At 41.3% G+C, this 17,504-nt stretch overlaps 1 protein-coding gene and 1 long non-coding RNA gene across 5 annotated transcripts; one reads left to right on the plus strand and one right to left on the minus strand.

The window, feature by feature from the left end:
* Positions 1 to 269: 269 nt before the first annotated feature.
* LOC136115506 (uncharacterized) lies at positions 270 to 3,393 on the minus strand. The gene is made up of 3 exons (XR_010653213.2): positions 3,162 to 3,393; positions 1,252 to 1,334; positions 270 to 1,007 (listed from the first exon to the last, which is right to left on the minus strand). It is a non-coding gene; the product is annotated as an uncharacterized lncRNA (long non-coding RNA).
* A 105-nt stretch (positions 3,394 to 3,498) lies between these two features.
* CLTA (clathrin light chain A) lies at positions 3,499 to 17,382 on the plus strand. 4 transcript variants are annotated; one of them, XM_065861670.2, is made up of 7 exons: positions 3,499 to 3,788; positions 9,985 to 10,022; positions 11,893 to 12,010; positions 13,024 to 13,135; positions 14,611 to 14,664; positions 15,886 to 15,921; positions 16,947 to 17,382. In XM_065861670.2, exons 1-7 carry the CDS (start codon positions 3,584 to 3,586, stop codon positions 17,116 to 17,118), a joined length of 735 nt encoding a protein of 244 aa, XP_065717742.1. In that variant the 5' UTR covers positions 3,499 to 3,583; the 3' UTR covers positions 17,119 to 17,382. The 4 variants fall into 4 exon arrangements, with proteins under 4 accessions (XP_065717742.1, XP_065717743.1, XP_065717744.1 ...); XM_065861671.2 differs by lacking the exon at positions 15,886 to 15,921; XM_065861672.2 differs by lacking the exon at positions 14,611 to 14,664.
* Positions 17,383 to 17,504: the final 122 nt, after the last annotated feature.

The raw sequence follows: 17,504 nt of genomic DNA on the forward strand, positions 1-17,504 counted from the left end.
AGCTTAATGAGCAATCTGTTTGCATTTGTTGCATGCAGTGGTTTATTGACCATAACCATTGAATAACTACATTTTAACTCAAACAAAACCAAACCAGGAACTACCTGTTTTAAGGTAATATTATCAGTCAGGAATTAAACCAAACAGAGCTGTTCTTTGTGGAGAGTCCACCCAGACATCAGTGTGATCTCAAAAAATGCGATAAATTGTTTCAATTTCTCTTGTCCTCCAATCCAATTGTCTCTTGGCTGAACCTGATAAGCCTGGAAAACATTTAATTGCTTATTTACTTACATTAATAACTTTTTTTTTTCTTTAATACAGAAGTGTATCTTTGTTTGGAGAAAAACTGTAAGTTAACAGCTCTAAAGAAAGAAGTACTCTGCATTCAGAGGTATTCACATGGTTAGTGTTGTGGTTTAACCCCAGCTGGCAACTATGACCATGCAGCAACTTGCTTACTCCCCGTCCCAAGTGGGATAGGGAAGAGATTAAGAAAAGGAAAGAAACCTTGTGTGTTAAATTAAGATCAGGACAGCAAAGGAAGAAATAGTAGTAGTAATAATATTAATAACAACAAAACAAGTGATGCACAATGCAATTGCTCACTGCCCACAGCACTGATTGCCTGTTAATTCCGAAGAGGTGGTATTAGCCAGCTCTAGTATATATACTGAGCGTGATGTCATATGGTAAGGAACACGCCTTTGGCTAGCTTGGGTCAGCTATCCTGGCTTTGCTTCCTCCCAGCTTCTTGTGCACCTGGCAGAACATGGGAAGTGGAAAAAGCCCCTGCCTACCCAGCAACAACCAAAACAGTGTATTACCAACATTCTTCTCATACTAAATCAAGAACACAACTGCCAGAAAGAAAATTAACTCTATCCCAGCTGAAACCAGGACAGTTATTCCACAATCTTATCATTCATCCAGGGCATATATGTCTTACTTTCTGATTTCCTTCAATATCTCTTCCATACTTTGAAAGATGAAAAAAAGCCACAGGCCTGTGAAGAAAAACAAAACAAAACAAAACAAACAACAAACCAAGCACAACAACAAAAAAACCCCACCAAAGCAAGCAAACAAAAAACCCCCACGAATCCCCCTCTCCCCCCCAAAAAACCCGCAACAAATTGGAGAAATCTCTAGGACTCTAAGCATAATTTGTAAACACTCAAGAGTAGCACTACTGGCATGCACAGGAGATAATCAAACAGCAGCCACATCCAGCTATATAAAATCACTCACCATGGAGCTCTCCTTCCAGTAAACGTTTGGAAGGTTATTAATTGTCCCTCTTGAGATTGTTGAGGCATTCCCCTCTTTGATAACTAAAAGGCAATATTCAGGTGGTGAATTTAGGACAGGGAAAGTGGGTAATAGCTACCTGACACAGGCTGCTGGAGACCTGTAAAGCTAGGTGTTGGTGGCATAGACATCTCTCTGAAGGAAAAGGACCTGGGGTTGTTGATTGACAGCCAGCTGAATATAAGCCAGCAGTGTGCCCAGGTGGGCAAAAAAGCCAACAGTACCTCAGCTTGTACCAAGAACAGTGTGGCCAGCAGGATTAGGGAAGTGAACGTCCCCCTGCACTTGATGATGGTGAGGCCCTACCTTGAATACTGTGTTCAGTTTTGGGCCCCTCACTACTAGAACAACATTGAGGTGCTGGAGAGAGTTCAGAGGAGGGCAACGAAGCTGGTAAAGGGTCTGAAAAAAAAGTCATATAAGGAGAAGCTGAGGGAACTGGGGCTATTTAGCCCAGAGAAAAGGAGGCTGAGGGAAGACCCTGTCACTGTCTACAACTACCTGAAAGGAGGTTGTAGCATGGAGGGTGTTGGTCTCTTCCCAAGTAGCAAGAGATAGGACATGAGGAAATGGCCTCAAGTTGTGCCAGGGAAGGTTCAGATTTGATGGTAGGAAAAATTTCTTCATGGAATGAGTTGTATAGCACTGGAAGTGGCTGTCCAGGGAAGTTGAGTTACCATCACTGGAGGTTTTTAAAAGATATGCAGATGAGATTCTTAGGGGCATGGTTTAGGGCCAGTGTTATCCTGAGGGTCTCTTCCAACCAAAATGATTCAATGTTTCTGTGATTCTATGATTCGTGGGGAACCACGTTCTGTTGTTTCACTGTAAGAAAGACACCTATTTGTATACTGGATTTTTATGCACCTAAATCAGACACTTCACCTTGGAATATTAATAAATTTGGAGCACCTTATTAGGCCTACTGTTAGTAAATGATCCTGCCCTTCAGGAATACCAATGCTCTGCAAGCAGAGAAAAAGTCTGGAGCAAGGAAGACCTACCTAGATGGAGGAAAACCAGTTTAGGAAGCACTTAAACAAATAACATGCATAAGTCCCTGGGGCCTGCCAGGTTGCACCCATGAGTATTGGGTAAACTGATTGATATAACTGGGAGGTCACTCTTGATAATCTGTGAAACGCCATGGCATTTGGGAGCGCTCCTCAAGGCTGAAATACAGCAAGTGTCACATCTGTCTAGAAAGGCAAAAGAGAAGATAATGGGAACGACAGGCCAACCAGCTTTACATGAATCCTTGCAAGACAACAGAGCAACTAATCCTAGACACCATTTCCAATCTCCGGAAGCACAAGAAATTGATCAGGAGTAGTCAGCGTGGATTTACAAAGGGGAACTCATGCTTAACCAACCTGATAACCTTCCACAGTGAGCTGACTACCTTGTTGGATGAATGGAGGGCAGTGGGATGTTGTTTACCTTACCCCTTTAGTATGGCTTTTACTTAGCACTGTCTTCCACAACATCCTGATAGACAAGCTGACCAAATAAGGGTTAAAAATTGAGGGACCTTTTCAATGTGTACATATACCTGATGGGAGAAAATGAAGAAGAGGGAGCCAGCCTCTTTTCAGTAGTGCTCAATGACAGGACAGCAGCCAATAGACACAAACAGGAAAAAAAAAAATCAAATCTGAACACAACAATACACTTCTTTTTTTACTGTGGGTTGCTCAAACACTGGAACAGGTTGTCCAGAGACCTTGTGCCATCTTCATCTCTGGAGAGTACTCAAACCAGGCTGCACATAGTCCCGGGAAGCCTGCTCTTGCTGCCCCTGCTTGAGCGAGTCGGTTAGAGTAACCAGCCCAAGAAATTCTGTCACTCACCGACCGCGCTGCGCGCGCGGGAAGCCAGGCCCAGGTCGGACCCTGAAGCACCGCCGCCCGCTGGCGCAGACCTCGCGCCCGTCACCACCCAGCTCCTCCATGCGCCGTCAGGCCGGGGGGTCAGCGACTAGCTGGACTACGAAACCCCCACCCGCCGCGCCGCAATCTCCCCACCCCGTATAGCGCGCTCTCCCGCGCGCCCAACGACGCTCTTGCGCTGATTGGCTCGAGCCCAAGGTATCAAGCGGAGAATTCCGTTAGCTCCGCCACCACCGCTCGATGATTGGTTTGACCGCTGGGCGGTGCTCGTCTCTCATTGGCATAGTCCGGGAGCCCGCCCCTTGCTCGCTAATTTCCGGCCTAGCGCAGGTGCGGAAGCGGCAAGCGCTCGCGGCTGGTTGAGTGCCCTGTGTTTCGCCCTAATGGCTGACCAGGAGGTGTTCGTTGCTCAGCAGCAGACGCTGGGCGACGGAGATAACGGGATGCTGGACGGCGCCGAGGAGGATCCTGCTGCCGCTTTTCTGGCACAGCAGGAGAACGAGATTGCGGGTATCGAGAATGATGTGGGCGTCCTGGAGGACGGCGAGGTGCTGTCGGCGATGCAGGATCTAGACGACCTCGGCCTGGGTACGCACGAAGGGAGGCCAGGGCAGGCCCCACGCCGCCGCCTCTCCCCGTGGTGGTGGGAGGCGCGGTGCCCAGCGGGTGGGGCGGGAAGGAAAGGGATCTCGGCCTGGCGGGGCTTCTCAGCTTCCCTTCTCCCTCGGAGGGTCCGGGACGAGGCGGTGCCAGTAGGCCCCTCGCCTCAGCTTTCTGCCCCGAGCACATGCCACCGGTGAGCGGGGCCAGGCTGTCCGAAAGTGGTCCCAGGATTAGGTCTGGGCCATGGTGTGCTGTCTTGGTCGCCCTGGGTGTGCTCTATCTTCTCTAAGTTCGAATCGTGCCCTCTCACATGGGGTGGTGCTCATAGTGTGTGTTGTCTAAAGACTCTTGGATGCCCATGCTTGCCGAAGTATAGCCGGTAGAGAACACTGCTGGGGAGCTCTGATCTCTTCTAATCTGTGAGACTGCCTGAGATGAAGATCCACTGAAAGAAGGATAAGTCAATATGTTGTGTTCTGACACTTGTGTTTCTGTCTTCAGATGCAGTGGTCTTAAAGTATGCTAGCAGTTGAGCTAATGTTTAATTTTGCTAAGCGTCTAGCCTTTGTTCCTTGGTAACCTTGTACTGAATGTTAGAAAACTGACACTGGAGAACATGCTGTGTTCAGAGGAGAGTGGCTACATATGTTGGAAACTAGAGGTTGGTGTGTTTTCAGTTAGTCTAATGGTAGCTAAAGCAGCCCTGAATGAACACTTCTGATTATGAAGGTTTATCTGAGGTTTAAGTGGAAAGCAGTTGTGAGTGTAGGATAATGCTGTGCTTAACTGATGTTTCAATGCTCTTGGAAGACTTTTCTTGTACTTGGGTACATAGGAATGTATTTGCTCTCATGTGACCTTCTTTTCTGTCTTTGGGAAGATGCCACTCTTCTTCAGACTAAGGTGGATAACTTTGCTCCCCAGTTCATTGGAGCATCTTTAGAATTTAGTCTTCATTTTACAACCTGGTTTCTGAAATTACTGGTATATCTTATGTATGAGGATGCAGGTTCACAGTATCTCTTCGAATAGAGCCCAACTGAGTAATGGAGACCTGCTGCTTCCAGTGCTCATTTAGTGGTAGTGCAGCCCTTAAAGCTTGTGAAGTTTGAGAAGTTCTCATTTGTGAAGTTTGAGACATATGGGCTACATCTTGTAGAAGGGGTGTTTACAGGGGAGTAACTTGCTCAAGCACTAGAACATGACGATAATCATTATCAGAACACCATCCTGTTTAGATATCAGACACTTATGTGTTCCATGTATCGTGCAGAAACAGACACAGTGGACACTTCCCCTCTTACTTTCAGAAGCCTCAGACAACTGTTATTCCTTATATTGTCTTTACATTCTAAACAGACTCTGGAACATTAAATTAGCTGTTTGAGGACTAATTTCTTTGGAGAAAGTTCTGACATTACCTGTACTGACAGGGTGCTAGAAGCAACTAGATCCTACCTTCTCTACATGTGTGCAATGTGGCTATTGCAGAGTGATTCATTCTCAAAAAGTCAACTTGTTAAATACTTCTAGATTGGCTTGATAGGTAAAAGGTTCTTGAGCTAATTTTCAAGAGTTTTTTTCTCAAGTCATGTAAATTCATTTGTCATGGAATGTAAAACTGTTATTGAAGGACTTTCTTTAGAAAGAGTGTCATAAAATAATGAATATGATAATATGATCTAAAGACTTGGGAAGTCTAGGTGTGATTTCTATGTGATCTTGCTTTCTTGTGTGCACTAGGATTGCATCTATGCTCTGGCCTTTTGAATAGGTTTAACAGATTGTGTTTGTGGATTCTTGGTCATCCAATTTTTTAACACTTTGTTAACTGTCAGAGCCCATACTTACTTCCTCCTTGTTAAAAAGGGTGAAGTACAGCTGTGCAAATTGTACTGGTTCAGCCTGGTGACAAATGAACTAATGACTTCTGTTACCATTTGTTTGAGATTTTTTTATCATCTGATCATTATCCTAACAAATATCAGAAAACTCTTAGTCTCTAGTACATATGAGTTTATTAAACTGTTTTGTTATTAAGTTAAATAGGTGAATGCAGATTTTTTTTTAAATAATAAAAATTCTTACATAAATGCTTAAGCATTGTGATTGGGGATTTGTGGATTTACTTTTTTTAATGGTGACCTTTTTGAACTCCTTATTTACAGGTCTTGATAAATTTTCTTAATAACTATTGGGCCAAAAACTATCACTCAGGCAGCTCTCAACTGAAGTTTAAAGATAACTTCAAATGTTGTGAGAAGCAATCACCAGCTTCTTGAAATACACTTGTAAGAAACATGGCGTTCCAAGTAACAGTTTTCAAATTGCAGCCTCTTAAAAAAAAAAATAAAGATTAGACAAGTACATAGACAGTAGTGAGCTCCATGAACTGATATTATCAATATCAGGAAACTATTATCAGTGTATATTTCTGTTAATTGTAGTGATGTTATATACTGGGGGAATATGGGGTGAGTGGCAAAATGTTGCCAAGCTCATCTGTCTTACTCAGTATCGCTTAATGTTGCCATGGCCAGGGTTGGAATACTGGCCTGAACCAGTAGGCTTCTTGTTTTGTAAATAGCTATCCTGTTCAAACTTCCTGTGTGTATGAAAGCTAATCTTATTTCCCTAGGAAGATGGAGCATAATCACTGCTTCAGCAAAAAGGGAGTGCTGTAGAAAAACTGTTCCTCATTTTCTTGTATAACTATCTAAACAAAAATTTCAGAGAAGATTTTTCTTTCTCATCCTCTTATGGATGAGAGGTAGGTGAAGTGGTAGCATGATCTGTGCTCAGAAGAGAAAGTATGGGAAACTAGGCCTTGAGTGGTGAAGTTACTTAACCTTATGCCAGAACATGTTAAACTTGGTTATATTGTTCTGTATCTTTAACTATCACTACTAGTTCACTCAAAATAGCAATGAAGAAGTAGAGTACTTTGTGTTTAAGAGAGATGCTGAAAGCAGCTCATAAAAATAATTCTATGTATGGACATACTGAGGTTCATTTTTTCTGCATGAGGTTATTGTCAAAAGCATAGCTGGATAGGAAGACGGCAGGAAGAACTAATGTATGTATTAGGAAATCATAGATGGTTGGACTTGTATTATAAGAGCTACCTCAGCAAAACTTTGCCTCTGTTCTGATAGCTATTGTCTTCTGTATTGAGAGACTTCAGACAGGCTAGTAAGCAAGACTAAGCAAACCTTTTATGCCAGGTGTTACTGAGTCCAGTGTTAATGCAAGTAGTTGCCTTCAGAGTAGTTGAGCATGTTGACTTGTAGAACTGAAGTGACAAAACTGTTACTGTATTTATCTTCAAACTAACCAGCTCTGTTGTTTCTTTCCTGTGAATGCAAGGTAACTGATATGGCTTATTCTTTCTAAACTCTTTCAGACCCTCAAAACTTTCTGGGTTACTGTATGGAAATGCATTATTACACTACTGTCAGCATGTGTTACAGAACTGTAGATGTTTGGACACGTTATTTGCAATACGGTCCATAGAAATAAAGGTTTGTCTTAAGTTCAGAAGCAAGTGTCAAGGACTATGGATCATTATTAACTAGAATAGTTCTAAACGTGCACTGTTAACTTCAGGAGCTTCGAGATGCAACACTGTGATAGAATTGGGTGTACTCTGGAGCCAGTAAAGAGCTCTCATTGTTCATGGCTTATGGAAAAAATTATAATAGCCATTAACAGTATTTAGGCTTTTTTCTGTGGAAAGTCAGGTATGAAATAACATGTTTCCATGGACAAAGAAATCTGATACATAAGTAGCATTGATTACTGATACAAAGGCTGGCAAGCAGCCTTTTCGCTACTTCATACTGAGCTATACAAACACAGAGAGAGAAATGAATCTTTGACTATTGGTCTTGTTCCACTTAACATACTTATATTGGCACATGACAACATGCTGGTACAGTGCTGTTTCTTATTCTGCTTGTAGTATGCTCAGTCAGCAAGCTGACTCTGCGTCTTAATCACAAGTTCTAGGGAGTTCAAAACAGATGAGAAGTTTGTTTTAATATTTTTAATGCTTCTGACCTGGGTGCCCTCTGGAAACACATAGTTCTGTGCCTGTTAGTGACTGTTTCTATGCAGAAGGAAAGCAGACCTAAGACACACATCTGTGTTATCTCAGCTGCAACCCTCAGTAGCGTTATTTTTCTTTTTACCTCAGCAGACTACCAGCCTGAGTTCTGAAGACCTAAATGAATGTTTTTTGATGTAACAAGAAAACTTAATTGTATAATCACGGTTCTTAGAAGAATTCTTAAGACTTATTAGCCCTCTCACCTAGCTGGTGAGTCAGTGCTTCCAATGGAGTCTCTCTCATGAACTAACTGTCTTCCTTCTGGAGATGACAACTAAATATATTTAAAGGCTAGCCTCTCTTGGGTGTTGTAGCAATAAATTTGTGCCTTCCGTTTGATTGTCTGAATGTGTGAATTGATCCTTGCTCTTCCAAAGTAGGTAGAGTGGGCAGCTGGCTTATTCAGGATGTTAATGTCAATTTGAGGTATAGACCCTGACTTAGCTTTAATTGCATCCATGTCAAAATGAGGTGAACAGCTGCAGCATGTGTCTGTAGTGCAGATGGGCTTAAATTGTAGGACAGCAAAATGTAAGCATGTTTTCTTTGTGCGCTTTAGTCTTCTTTAACCTATTTAGTCGAACTGTTAATTTTAGCTGTAACTGTGTATGTGCGGTGATGCTTACAAATCTGCTTTGAGGGTTGATATTAAGTGATGGACAGGGTGCCTGCTGTGAAGTGGACAAACACTGTTAGCTTTACATGCCTCTCAAACCGGTTTTTTTTTTGGCTCTTGTAACTTGCAGAGAAGTAGCAATCGGGCAGAGTAGCTACCATCTTTGAGATAGTTTCTAGTTATAAAATACTAGGTTCTGACAACTATAAAGCTAGTTGTTGTTAACTTGAGTCTTACCCTACTGAAGCTAGTAACTGTGTTCTTGGAGACTAATATCTTCCAACTTAATGTTTGAACTGATGACTCCATAATCTTCTACCTAATACAATTAATGATTGCTATTCAGGGCTTGGGGATGAGGACTTAATAATACTTGCCTAATTTCCTGATAAGGGAGTATGAAGAACTTCCTATGTGCCATTAACACTAGAGAACCAGAGGATACAGCAGCGTAATGCTCTTAGTTTTAGCTTTATTAGCTGTGTCATTTAAGAAGGTAGTGCAAAAGAACTTTCTGCCTATAATTGGGTGACTTTGATACAGTCACTTCCATTGAAGAGTCTAGTAACATGGTGGAAACACTTCTGCGTGATAAGTTTATCCATGGTAGCATTAAGGGTGAGGGAAAGGTAGTAATATGATGTTATGTCATGCAGGCAGGTGTTATGTAGCATTGTTCCAGAGAGATGCTTTGCTGAGATTAAGCAGTCCTTGAAAATATTGGTGTGTTTTGTGTAGTCTGGAGACTTAAATAGTTTCACAAACTGAAACATTTGTGTCACAACTGACATAGGTTCACTATCGATGTGTTTTAATAAGATGAAATTTTTGGGTTCTGAGGCAAAGATTTCTAGCTGATTGTGTTCCTGAGGCTGTACTACCAGTGTCACCTCACAGGGAAAAATGCTGCAGCTGAAGTAGGAAGGTATCAAACATGTAATCACAGAAGGTGGCAGAAAGGTGACTTTGTTAGGAATGTTAGCAGTGTCTTTTGAGCTGATTAGGAAGGTAACCAAACTAGGATAAAATTACTAAGTGTTGGCTGCAGGACTGTTGATCTTCCAAATAGAGACTGAAACAGTGGTGCACTTCTTAACTTCTGAACAGTTGTCCAGTAGTCTGTTTCTAAGACAGGGAGGAGAAAGTGGGAGTAACTTTACATTGTCTGTGGCAGCTTCTCAGCAGTATCAGCTCTGCTGTTTATGTAGTTTGAAGCATGATGAAGAAATGATCTTGTATTACTGGTTCTGCAGAATAATGGTACACTTGGTTTCTTGTGTCTATACAGAGAAGTGCAAAGATAAGGAAGTGACCCTGCAGAGTACTAAGTAACACTCATTTGCATAGCTCCCACTTTAGATACCCTAGTAAAGCTTTCCATACAAGTTACTGATATCGGTAAATCTGTTGTTTTTGCCTTTTTTTTAAATGGCTAAACCACAGTCACTTCTTTACAGGTGCTGTTGATGGAGGGGTTAATGGAAATATCCATCAGGTAAGACAGAAGTATATTCTGTACTTAGAATGTGCTGTTCTACTCTGAGAACTTACCTGAATTTACGTTAATACTTCCCATTCCTTGTCTCTGATGTACTTTTATCTCATCTCTGAAGAGGAACTTCTAGTCTGATAGCTCATCTCATAACACTGTTGATGTTCTTATTATATGCCCCTCCTCTGAACTTAGAGGCAACTTAAAGCAGCAATTCATTTTGAGGTATGGCTTAATAAGACATAACCACTGGAAGTAGACTGGCAGGCTTAATGTTGTATGACTTAATCTTGACTTGACATTGGCTAACAAGCTGAAAGCAAACTCTGACTGCCTAGTTTAAAGCAGAGTTTTCTGAATTGCTTATTCTTTAAGAGTAATTCATTCATCCTGGTTGTCTTATCAAGATATCTTGTACAAGGAGCTAACTGAAAACATTATTTACTTTTTAGTGACAAAGTTGCATGAAATTAAGCGGCTGGCTAAATAGCTCAATCGTAGTATGAAAGCATGTTAGTCAGCTATGGTGATGACAAAAGGAGGAGATACTTGCTTTATTAGTGTCAGGGAGGAATGAGGCATGCTATTTCAGTCTCTGTGTTGTAACTGAAATTCATACAGGTTTGGCTAAGGCATTTGTCATTGCTTGATATCAGAGTAGACTAGATAGCTCTGATTAAATTAATACTTGGGAAGGGGGCAGCATATGAGCTACTTCTCCACAGAGTTTTGAGTGAACACTGAGCTTTGTGGAGGCAAAACCAGCTTGCACTGCAGCCAACCGTTTGTATATCCTCACCATTGCTGTGAGATTGATGGGAAAACTGTATCTTCCTGTCCCTTTGTGCTTCCTTATACAGCAGAAAGTAGATGAAATATCTTGATTTTGTGTTTGCAGTTTTAAGTGACCAGCTGCTTTGGTGGACAGAGCTTCCTCTTCATGAGGAAGAACAAACTTAATTGGTTATATGTAACTTCTGGTAACTGTAACTAGTTTGGCCCTGCAACTGGCCAGTTTATTTTGGTTTGTATTGAATGTGATGTCTGGTGCTGTTGTACCAGCCTCATTCCTTCTCTTTGCTTTATTCCTTCATTGAGGGATACAGGAGATCCCAAGAGGGAAAAAATGCAGCCAGATCTTTCATTAGCTGCAATCCATCTGGTACTATCAGGAGTGGTATCTTTTAAGTCTGTTAACAGCAGTGTGAACCAATTAAAGTTGTTGACCTTGGAGTATATTCTGTGTCAAACAGCACAATGTTCATTAGCTTTGCAAATTTGGTGTATTAATGATAGCCATATTCATTGCAAGTCTTTGAGCTATTGTTTGGTAAAAAGTATGCTAGCATCACTGTCTTGATGCTTAAATGTTGAAATGCCTTGTGTTCTAAGCTGCATACAGCAATCCAAATCCTGTAATATCTTTAAAGGACACTTGCTTTCAATATCATTTAAGTTGGCAAATGTCTCTGAAGTAGACAGATAAATTATAGATAATGTTTTAAACTCCTGTGCAGAAAATCATAATAAAACTAAAAATTACTTTCTTAGCAAATGAACTAGAGGATCTCTAGGCCTACAACTGTGTAGTGAAGTGCTAGGCATTGTCTTCTTTCTTCAGGTGTAGCCTCTTTCACAGTTTGACTTTCCAGTCAACTTGAATTTGTGTTTCTTTCCTGATTGCTAGAGGCAGTTCTGTATTAATTTGCTTCAATCCTGCTGTAATTTGTGGGAAGAACCTTTTCATGTTAATGGTGGCAGTGTGGTATAACATCAGATAAATGTCTTATGTGCTCAGTTCAGGTAGAGTCTACTTTTGTGTAGCTTGCGGGGAGTTATCTGAAATATTACATTGTTTTTCCTTCACTTTAAGGAGAGTAATGGTCCAAAAGACTCCTATGCTGCCATATCCCAAGTAGATCGACTACAGTCAGAACCAGAGAGTATTCGTAAGTGGAGAGAGGAGCAAAAGGAGCGCCTGGAGCAACTTGGTAAGGAGGGTGTTTGTTGCATTAGCGTTCTTGCTTGTGAGTAACTCGGTAGCAGCTTCTTAAGCAACAGAATTCTCAACCCTGGCTTCTGGCTCTTGAAAATCTAACATCTTTCTTGAGTTTGAGCAGCAAGTCTGGATGAGGCTTTCAGTAAGCAGACTTAATGGCGTGGGAGTCAGAAAACAAATAGCTCTCTGAACCTTAGAGAGTATTCATGTGGCCTGCCCTATACTTACAAATAAGCTGACAAGAAAATGAGCAGCTTTATCAGCAGAAAAGAGTGAATAAATACTGCAGCCGTCAGCACTTTTTTCAAAGGATAAAGATTGCTCATTTTGTAATTGCTGAGGCCATCTGTTGTTACATGTATGTTAATCTAATAGTTAAGTTAAGTAACAGACTAGTAACTAAGCTAAATACACCTATCAAGTGCAGTGATACCTCTGTGTGGACAGCTTCTAGGAGCCTACAAACTGACACACTTTCTACTCATACTAGGGAGAAGGTTTTGCTGGAAATTGTTTGGCCAGAACCTTCTGTGCAATGTGGTTCTGGATAGAGCTGAGCCTGGTGCTCTGCTTTGGGGCTAGTTATAGCAGATGAGCTTGTCCAGGACTGTAGGCTGGGTGTAAAAGCATGCTGAGTGTCAGGGTCCCTCACTTTGTCTGAGCATGGGGACTTTACTGAGCTTTTTTCTAGCACTAACACAGCAAGGTGGCCAGTTCTATTTTTGAACAATTTGCAGGCCAGCAGTCTTACTGAATTTGAATTAGTCTACAAATGCCTATCTTCAATTTAAGTGGACTGTTACAGCTATGCAGTGCAGGCATTCTGTTTAGCTAATCCTGTGAATGTTCATGGTATTTAGAATTCTTGTGGCCTAAATCAGGAAATCTCATAAACATCTGAGTAGATCAAGCAACTGTCTGCACTAGAGCGTACCCTGAGCCATCAGATAAGATCTTAGCAAGATCCAGTTAACATGACTGACAAATAAATTCTTAAATCTTCAGATGCTAACTCACGAAAACAGGAAGCAGAATGGAAAGAAAAAGCAGTAAAGGAGTTGGAGGAGTGGTATGCAAGGCAAGATGAAAAGCTCCAGAAAACAAAAGCCAGCAACAGGTAAGGTTTCTCCAGCCATCTAAAGAGTTATGGTACTGGATATGAAAGTAATAGGAGAGGAACATTAGAAAGCTTTGAGTGTATCCTAAGGCACTAGTCCTTCAGCTCATTAAAGTAACCTCTCCTACTGAGAAATGGGTCTCCACTGGTAGACTATCTTTTACAGTTTCTTAGACTCTAGATTAAATGCTCAAGAAGAGCAAGATAAAGCATTAAGGTAGCAAACCAGAATTACTGAAGATTCCTTAAAACACAAAGTTTGAGCATGGCCAGAAAAAGTTTTAATCTACCCATTGTTTGCATAGCTGCACAGGTCTTTGGTGACTGTAATTACCTGCCTTGAAACTAGCCACCTTATTTGCTGTCTTTAGAACACATGAAAGTGGCCTCCTAGTTTTTGTTACGAGTTATTTTATTAGATATGTTAAAACCTTTGGCTGGTCCTTTTGAAGTAGTTTGAGAAATAACCTGACCCCGTTCTGCTAGTGAAGAGCTAAATGCTGGCTGTGCTATGTTGTGTTTGAATTGTCTAATTTATGGCCCCTGGGGCAGAAACTAATGACTTGACTGCTAGTTTAGTAGCTCTTACACTATCTTAGAGTTTTCCTGTGGAATTTTGACTTCACACTATGTGATGGTAAATGCTATAGTACTGACTTAATACCACTTAAGTCTCTACTTCTGGCCTAGGTTGTCAGTGTCATTCTGTACAGGTAATTATCAGGGTTGCTTTGTACTTTGGGAATCCACAGACTTCTAAATGACCTGTTCATTGGTGGGTTGTGGTGTGTTTGGTGTTTGTGTGTATGTTTTTTGTGTATTGTGTATTTTGTGTTGTTTTGTTTTGTTTTTTTTTTTAAACACTAGTTTTATTATCGAAATGTCCAACAGGTTTGTCTGGAGTAAGTAGACTCCTAGGTAGACTCTATTTCTTTATATTTTTAAAGGAAGAAAGGAGGCCTATACTTTCTACAGAATTACAGATTTGACACTTCCATTCACTGAGGTACAGTCCTTTGGTTGGGCCAAGAAAGGGAAACAGTACTAGCACTCTTTTCCAGCCGGTGGCCAGAGCTCATTGATAGCTTTATTGTGGTCACTGTTTGAGTGCAGGATATGCATTCTGGAGCAGGGTCCATTTAACAAGTGTTGCACAGAAGGACTGTTTGGCATTCTCATCAGCCTAGTGAGATCTCTCTCCTAATGGAAGTTTCTGTCACCTGGAAGTAGCCTAATGCTAACACTGGGACCTGAGTTCTAAACTAACTGTAGGATGTAGCAGACCTTTTGTGTTGCCCCTCTGAGTCAGTGGCTTAATTGATATATTCCGTATGGTAGATACTTTCCTGTCACAGTAAGTAGACAATACAAGGTTAATGTGCTTGTTGAACTCCTTTCAGATGTGTTCCCTACTTCTCATCTTTATTTCTTTTCTCCTGTCTGCTTGCCTACCTGTTGGACTACTTGCTACCTAGGGTGGCAGATGAAGCTTTCTACAAACAACCCTTCGCTGACGTGATTGGTTATGTGTATGTTGCTTAACTACTACTTCTGTTTGCTAGTCAGCTAGGTAATAAGGATGATCAGACATAGTGCTGGATGTCTGCAGGTGACTTCTGAATATCTCACAGCAGTATAAACTAGTATAAGTAAAGAGCCTTTACATTTTGGACTGACTTAATTAATCTCAGAATTAATGTGTGGTTTTTCTATTAGGATCCAATACACTGCGTGGCATCCAGCATTTTCAGATGAAGTCAGGTAGTATGCATACCACTGGAATTTTGGTAGTGACTTCAGCAGTCTCAGTTGTTTCCAGGCTGGTGAACACTGCTTGGCAGGATACTTTACTGGGTTAGTGTCTGCAGTCTCACATGGGTGATCTATTTAGACCTAGTCACTTCCACAGAGAAGCGCCATGTTTAACTGCATTCTCTGTAATAGGTGCTGAGCTCCTGCTCTGTGCTCATTCTCCTACATAATCAGGAAAATATTCAAGCAATGCTTGCATCTAAAGCTCTGCAAGCCCAAGAAGGTAGAAAAGAATCACCTGCCAAAAATCAGGGTAGAAGAGATGTGCATATACAAATAGGATGCTATTAGAGAACAGATGAAAAATACAAAAAAGTGGTATTGGAAAATTATCATTAGTCACTGAGAGAACATTTAGGAGCAGCTCTGTATAGACATTTTGCCAGCCTAATGGATCAATGAGAATACAGCCATGACTTTCAAGGACTAATGAGTATGCTAGTTTTCATGGGCTGGAAGGTTTACAATGTTCATTGGCTTGTTCATGTATTTTCATTTCTTCCCTTAATTTGTAGACTTGAATTGAAAGATGGCCATGTCACAGATTCTAAGGTGACACCTTTAGAAGGTGTATTGGTGAGCCAAAGTGTGGCTTTGAGTGCATTAAAATTGAAGGCCCAGTGTGAAATTAATTACCTAACTGTAGGTGGATGTAAACCAGGACTTGTGAAATGATGGATTTACAGGTGGTGTTTGACTTTTCTGAAGTCTTCTGGAGTTGATTTTAATAGATTTTTCTAATAACATCCTTATTTTAATATACCCAATGCAAATATGCATTATAAGTTCTGCAGACTAAAAGTAGCAGCCTGTTTCCTGAGTGTTGGCTAAGTTTCTAGTGCATGTTCAACCAGTTGATCATCTGCATTAAACTCATTCTCATTTTCTATATCTGACTTAAACTTTCTTTCCTTGTTTCTTTTCTCTTCACCTTTAAGCACAAACATAAATCATCCTTGCTACAGCCTAGAACAGTTAAGTAAAAAAACCCTTCATTGCCCCTTAAAAGTGTCATGTCACATAAAATATCAGTGTTGTAGTGACCCTTGTCTTCAGTGGTGTCTGTAACCTTATCATCCCTGTGAACAGTGCTGAACCCTCATGGGAGAGTCATCTTTGCTGCTTTTTCCTATACTGCTTGTTGGACTAAATGGATTCGGTCTGATCTCTGGATGCTCACTGCTTCTGCATTCACGTAGCTACCAGGGCTCCACAGTTCATGTAAACTAGATGCTGGAGTGTTAGCCCCACATTGAAGCTATGTGGTTGGCAGCATAGCAATGCCAAAATGGTACAGCTGAGAAGCCACTGGCACTAACTTGTACATAATGTACAGAAGTCTCCTTAGGGTCTCCTTAGGGTGAGAGCAGGGGAAATGTGTTTATTCTGTGACCTGACCTCAGACAAGGCATCTTCTCAGCCAAGACATACTTCAGTCTATAGTACCCACAAGCATGGGATTCATGACTTAAATTCCTTTTGATTCATGCTCCTTAACTACAGCACTGGGAATCACCAACTGATAGTTTTATGATGGCCTGTAGGCCTTGGGGCTGATTTAAATCCTCAAATGGAATCTGTTTTAAGATGTGCTTGCAGGGAGTTGTAAATTTGCAGTTGCCAAGTGTCCAATATAAGCCATCAAGTGGCAGAGGCTTAACTAGTTAAGACTTTGGCATTTCTCCATAAATAAAATGCCTACATAGGACTACTTTACTTCTTGGCAATTTGTGTGGTGACTCAATAACTATTCTTAAAACCAAACACCTGTATTCCAACATTTTACACGGTAATCCTCTGCACTGCTTGTGCATAGCATACTGCTTGCAACCTATTTTCATTTCCAGGGTTGGGGCAGTGGGAGCTTAAGTAGCCATAATGTCCACAAGCAGCTGTAACGTAACATTTCTATGACACATGCTGAAACTGCATCCTGTTAAGAAGGAAGGAATGCCTTATATGTTGGGCATTAATGCAAGGTCCATTGCATTGCTTTTAGGGCAGCTGAAGAAGCCTTTATGAATGATGCAGAAGACATTTTTCCAGGCACTGAGTGGGAACGTGTGGCTCAGCTCTGTGACTTTAATCCCAAGTCTAGTAAGCAGGCAAAAGATGTGTCTCGCATGCGTTCAGTCCTCATCTCACTCAAGCAGGTTCCGCTTGTTCGCTGAAGGAAAGCGCAATGGAAACGTTACAAATGCAATATCTTAACCTTACTCAGAGAAGCTATGTTTGCAGTAATTGGATTGTTTGAATTTTTTTGGACCAAACCTCATGATGTATCTAGAGCTGATCATTGTTTGATTGCATGTACTTCCTTATGCTTCCTTTGCATGTCTGAAATGGGAGAAACTCCAAAACTGTAGTCTCTGTGCTATTGTGTACTGAGATGTCACTTTCAACATTATTGATATTAAAGATCTGTTAAACAGCAACATGTGTTGGTTTTGCATGAATTAAGGTTTCCTGCTCCCTTTCAGCATGAGGTGTTTGAACTGACTGTCTCTTAATTGCTAGTGGTGACTGACCAGCCAGCAATGCTCCTAGTCTCTGAGAG

The sequence above is a fragment of the Patagioenas fasciata genome, chromosome Z (assembly GCF_037038585.1).
Source record: "Patagioenas fasciata isolate bPatFas1 chromosome Z, bPatFas1.hap1, whole genome shotgun sequence".
NCBI lineage: Eukaryota > Metazoa > Chordata > Aves > Columbiformes > Columbidae > Patagioenas > Patagioenas fasciata.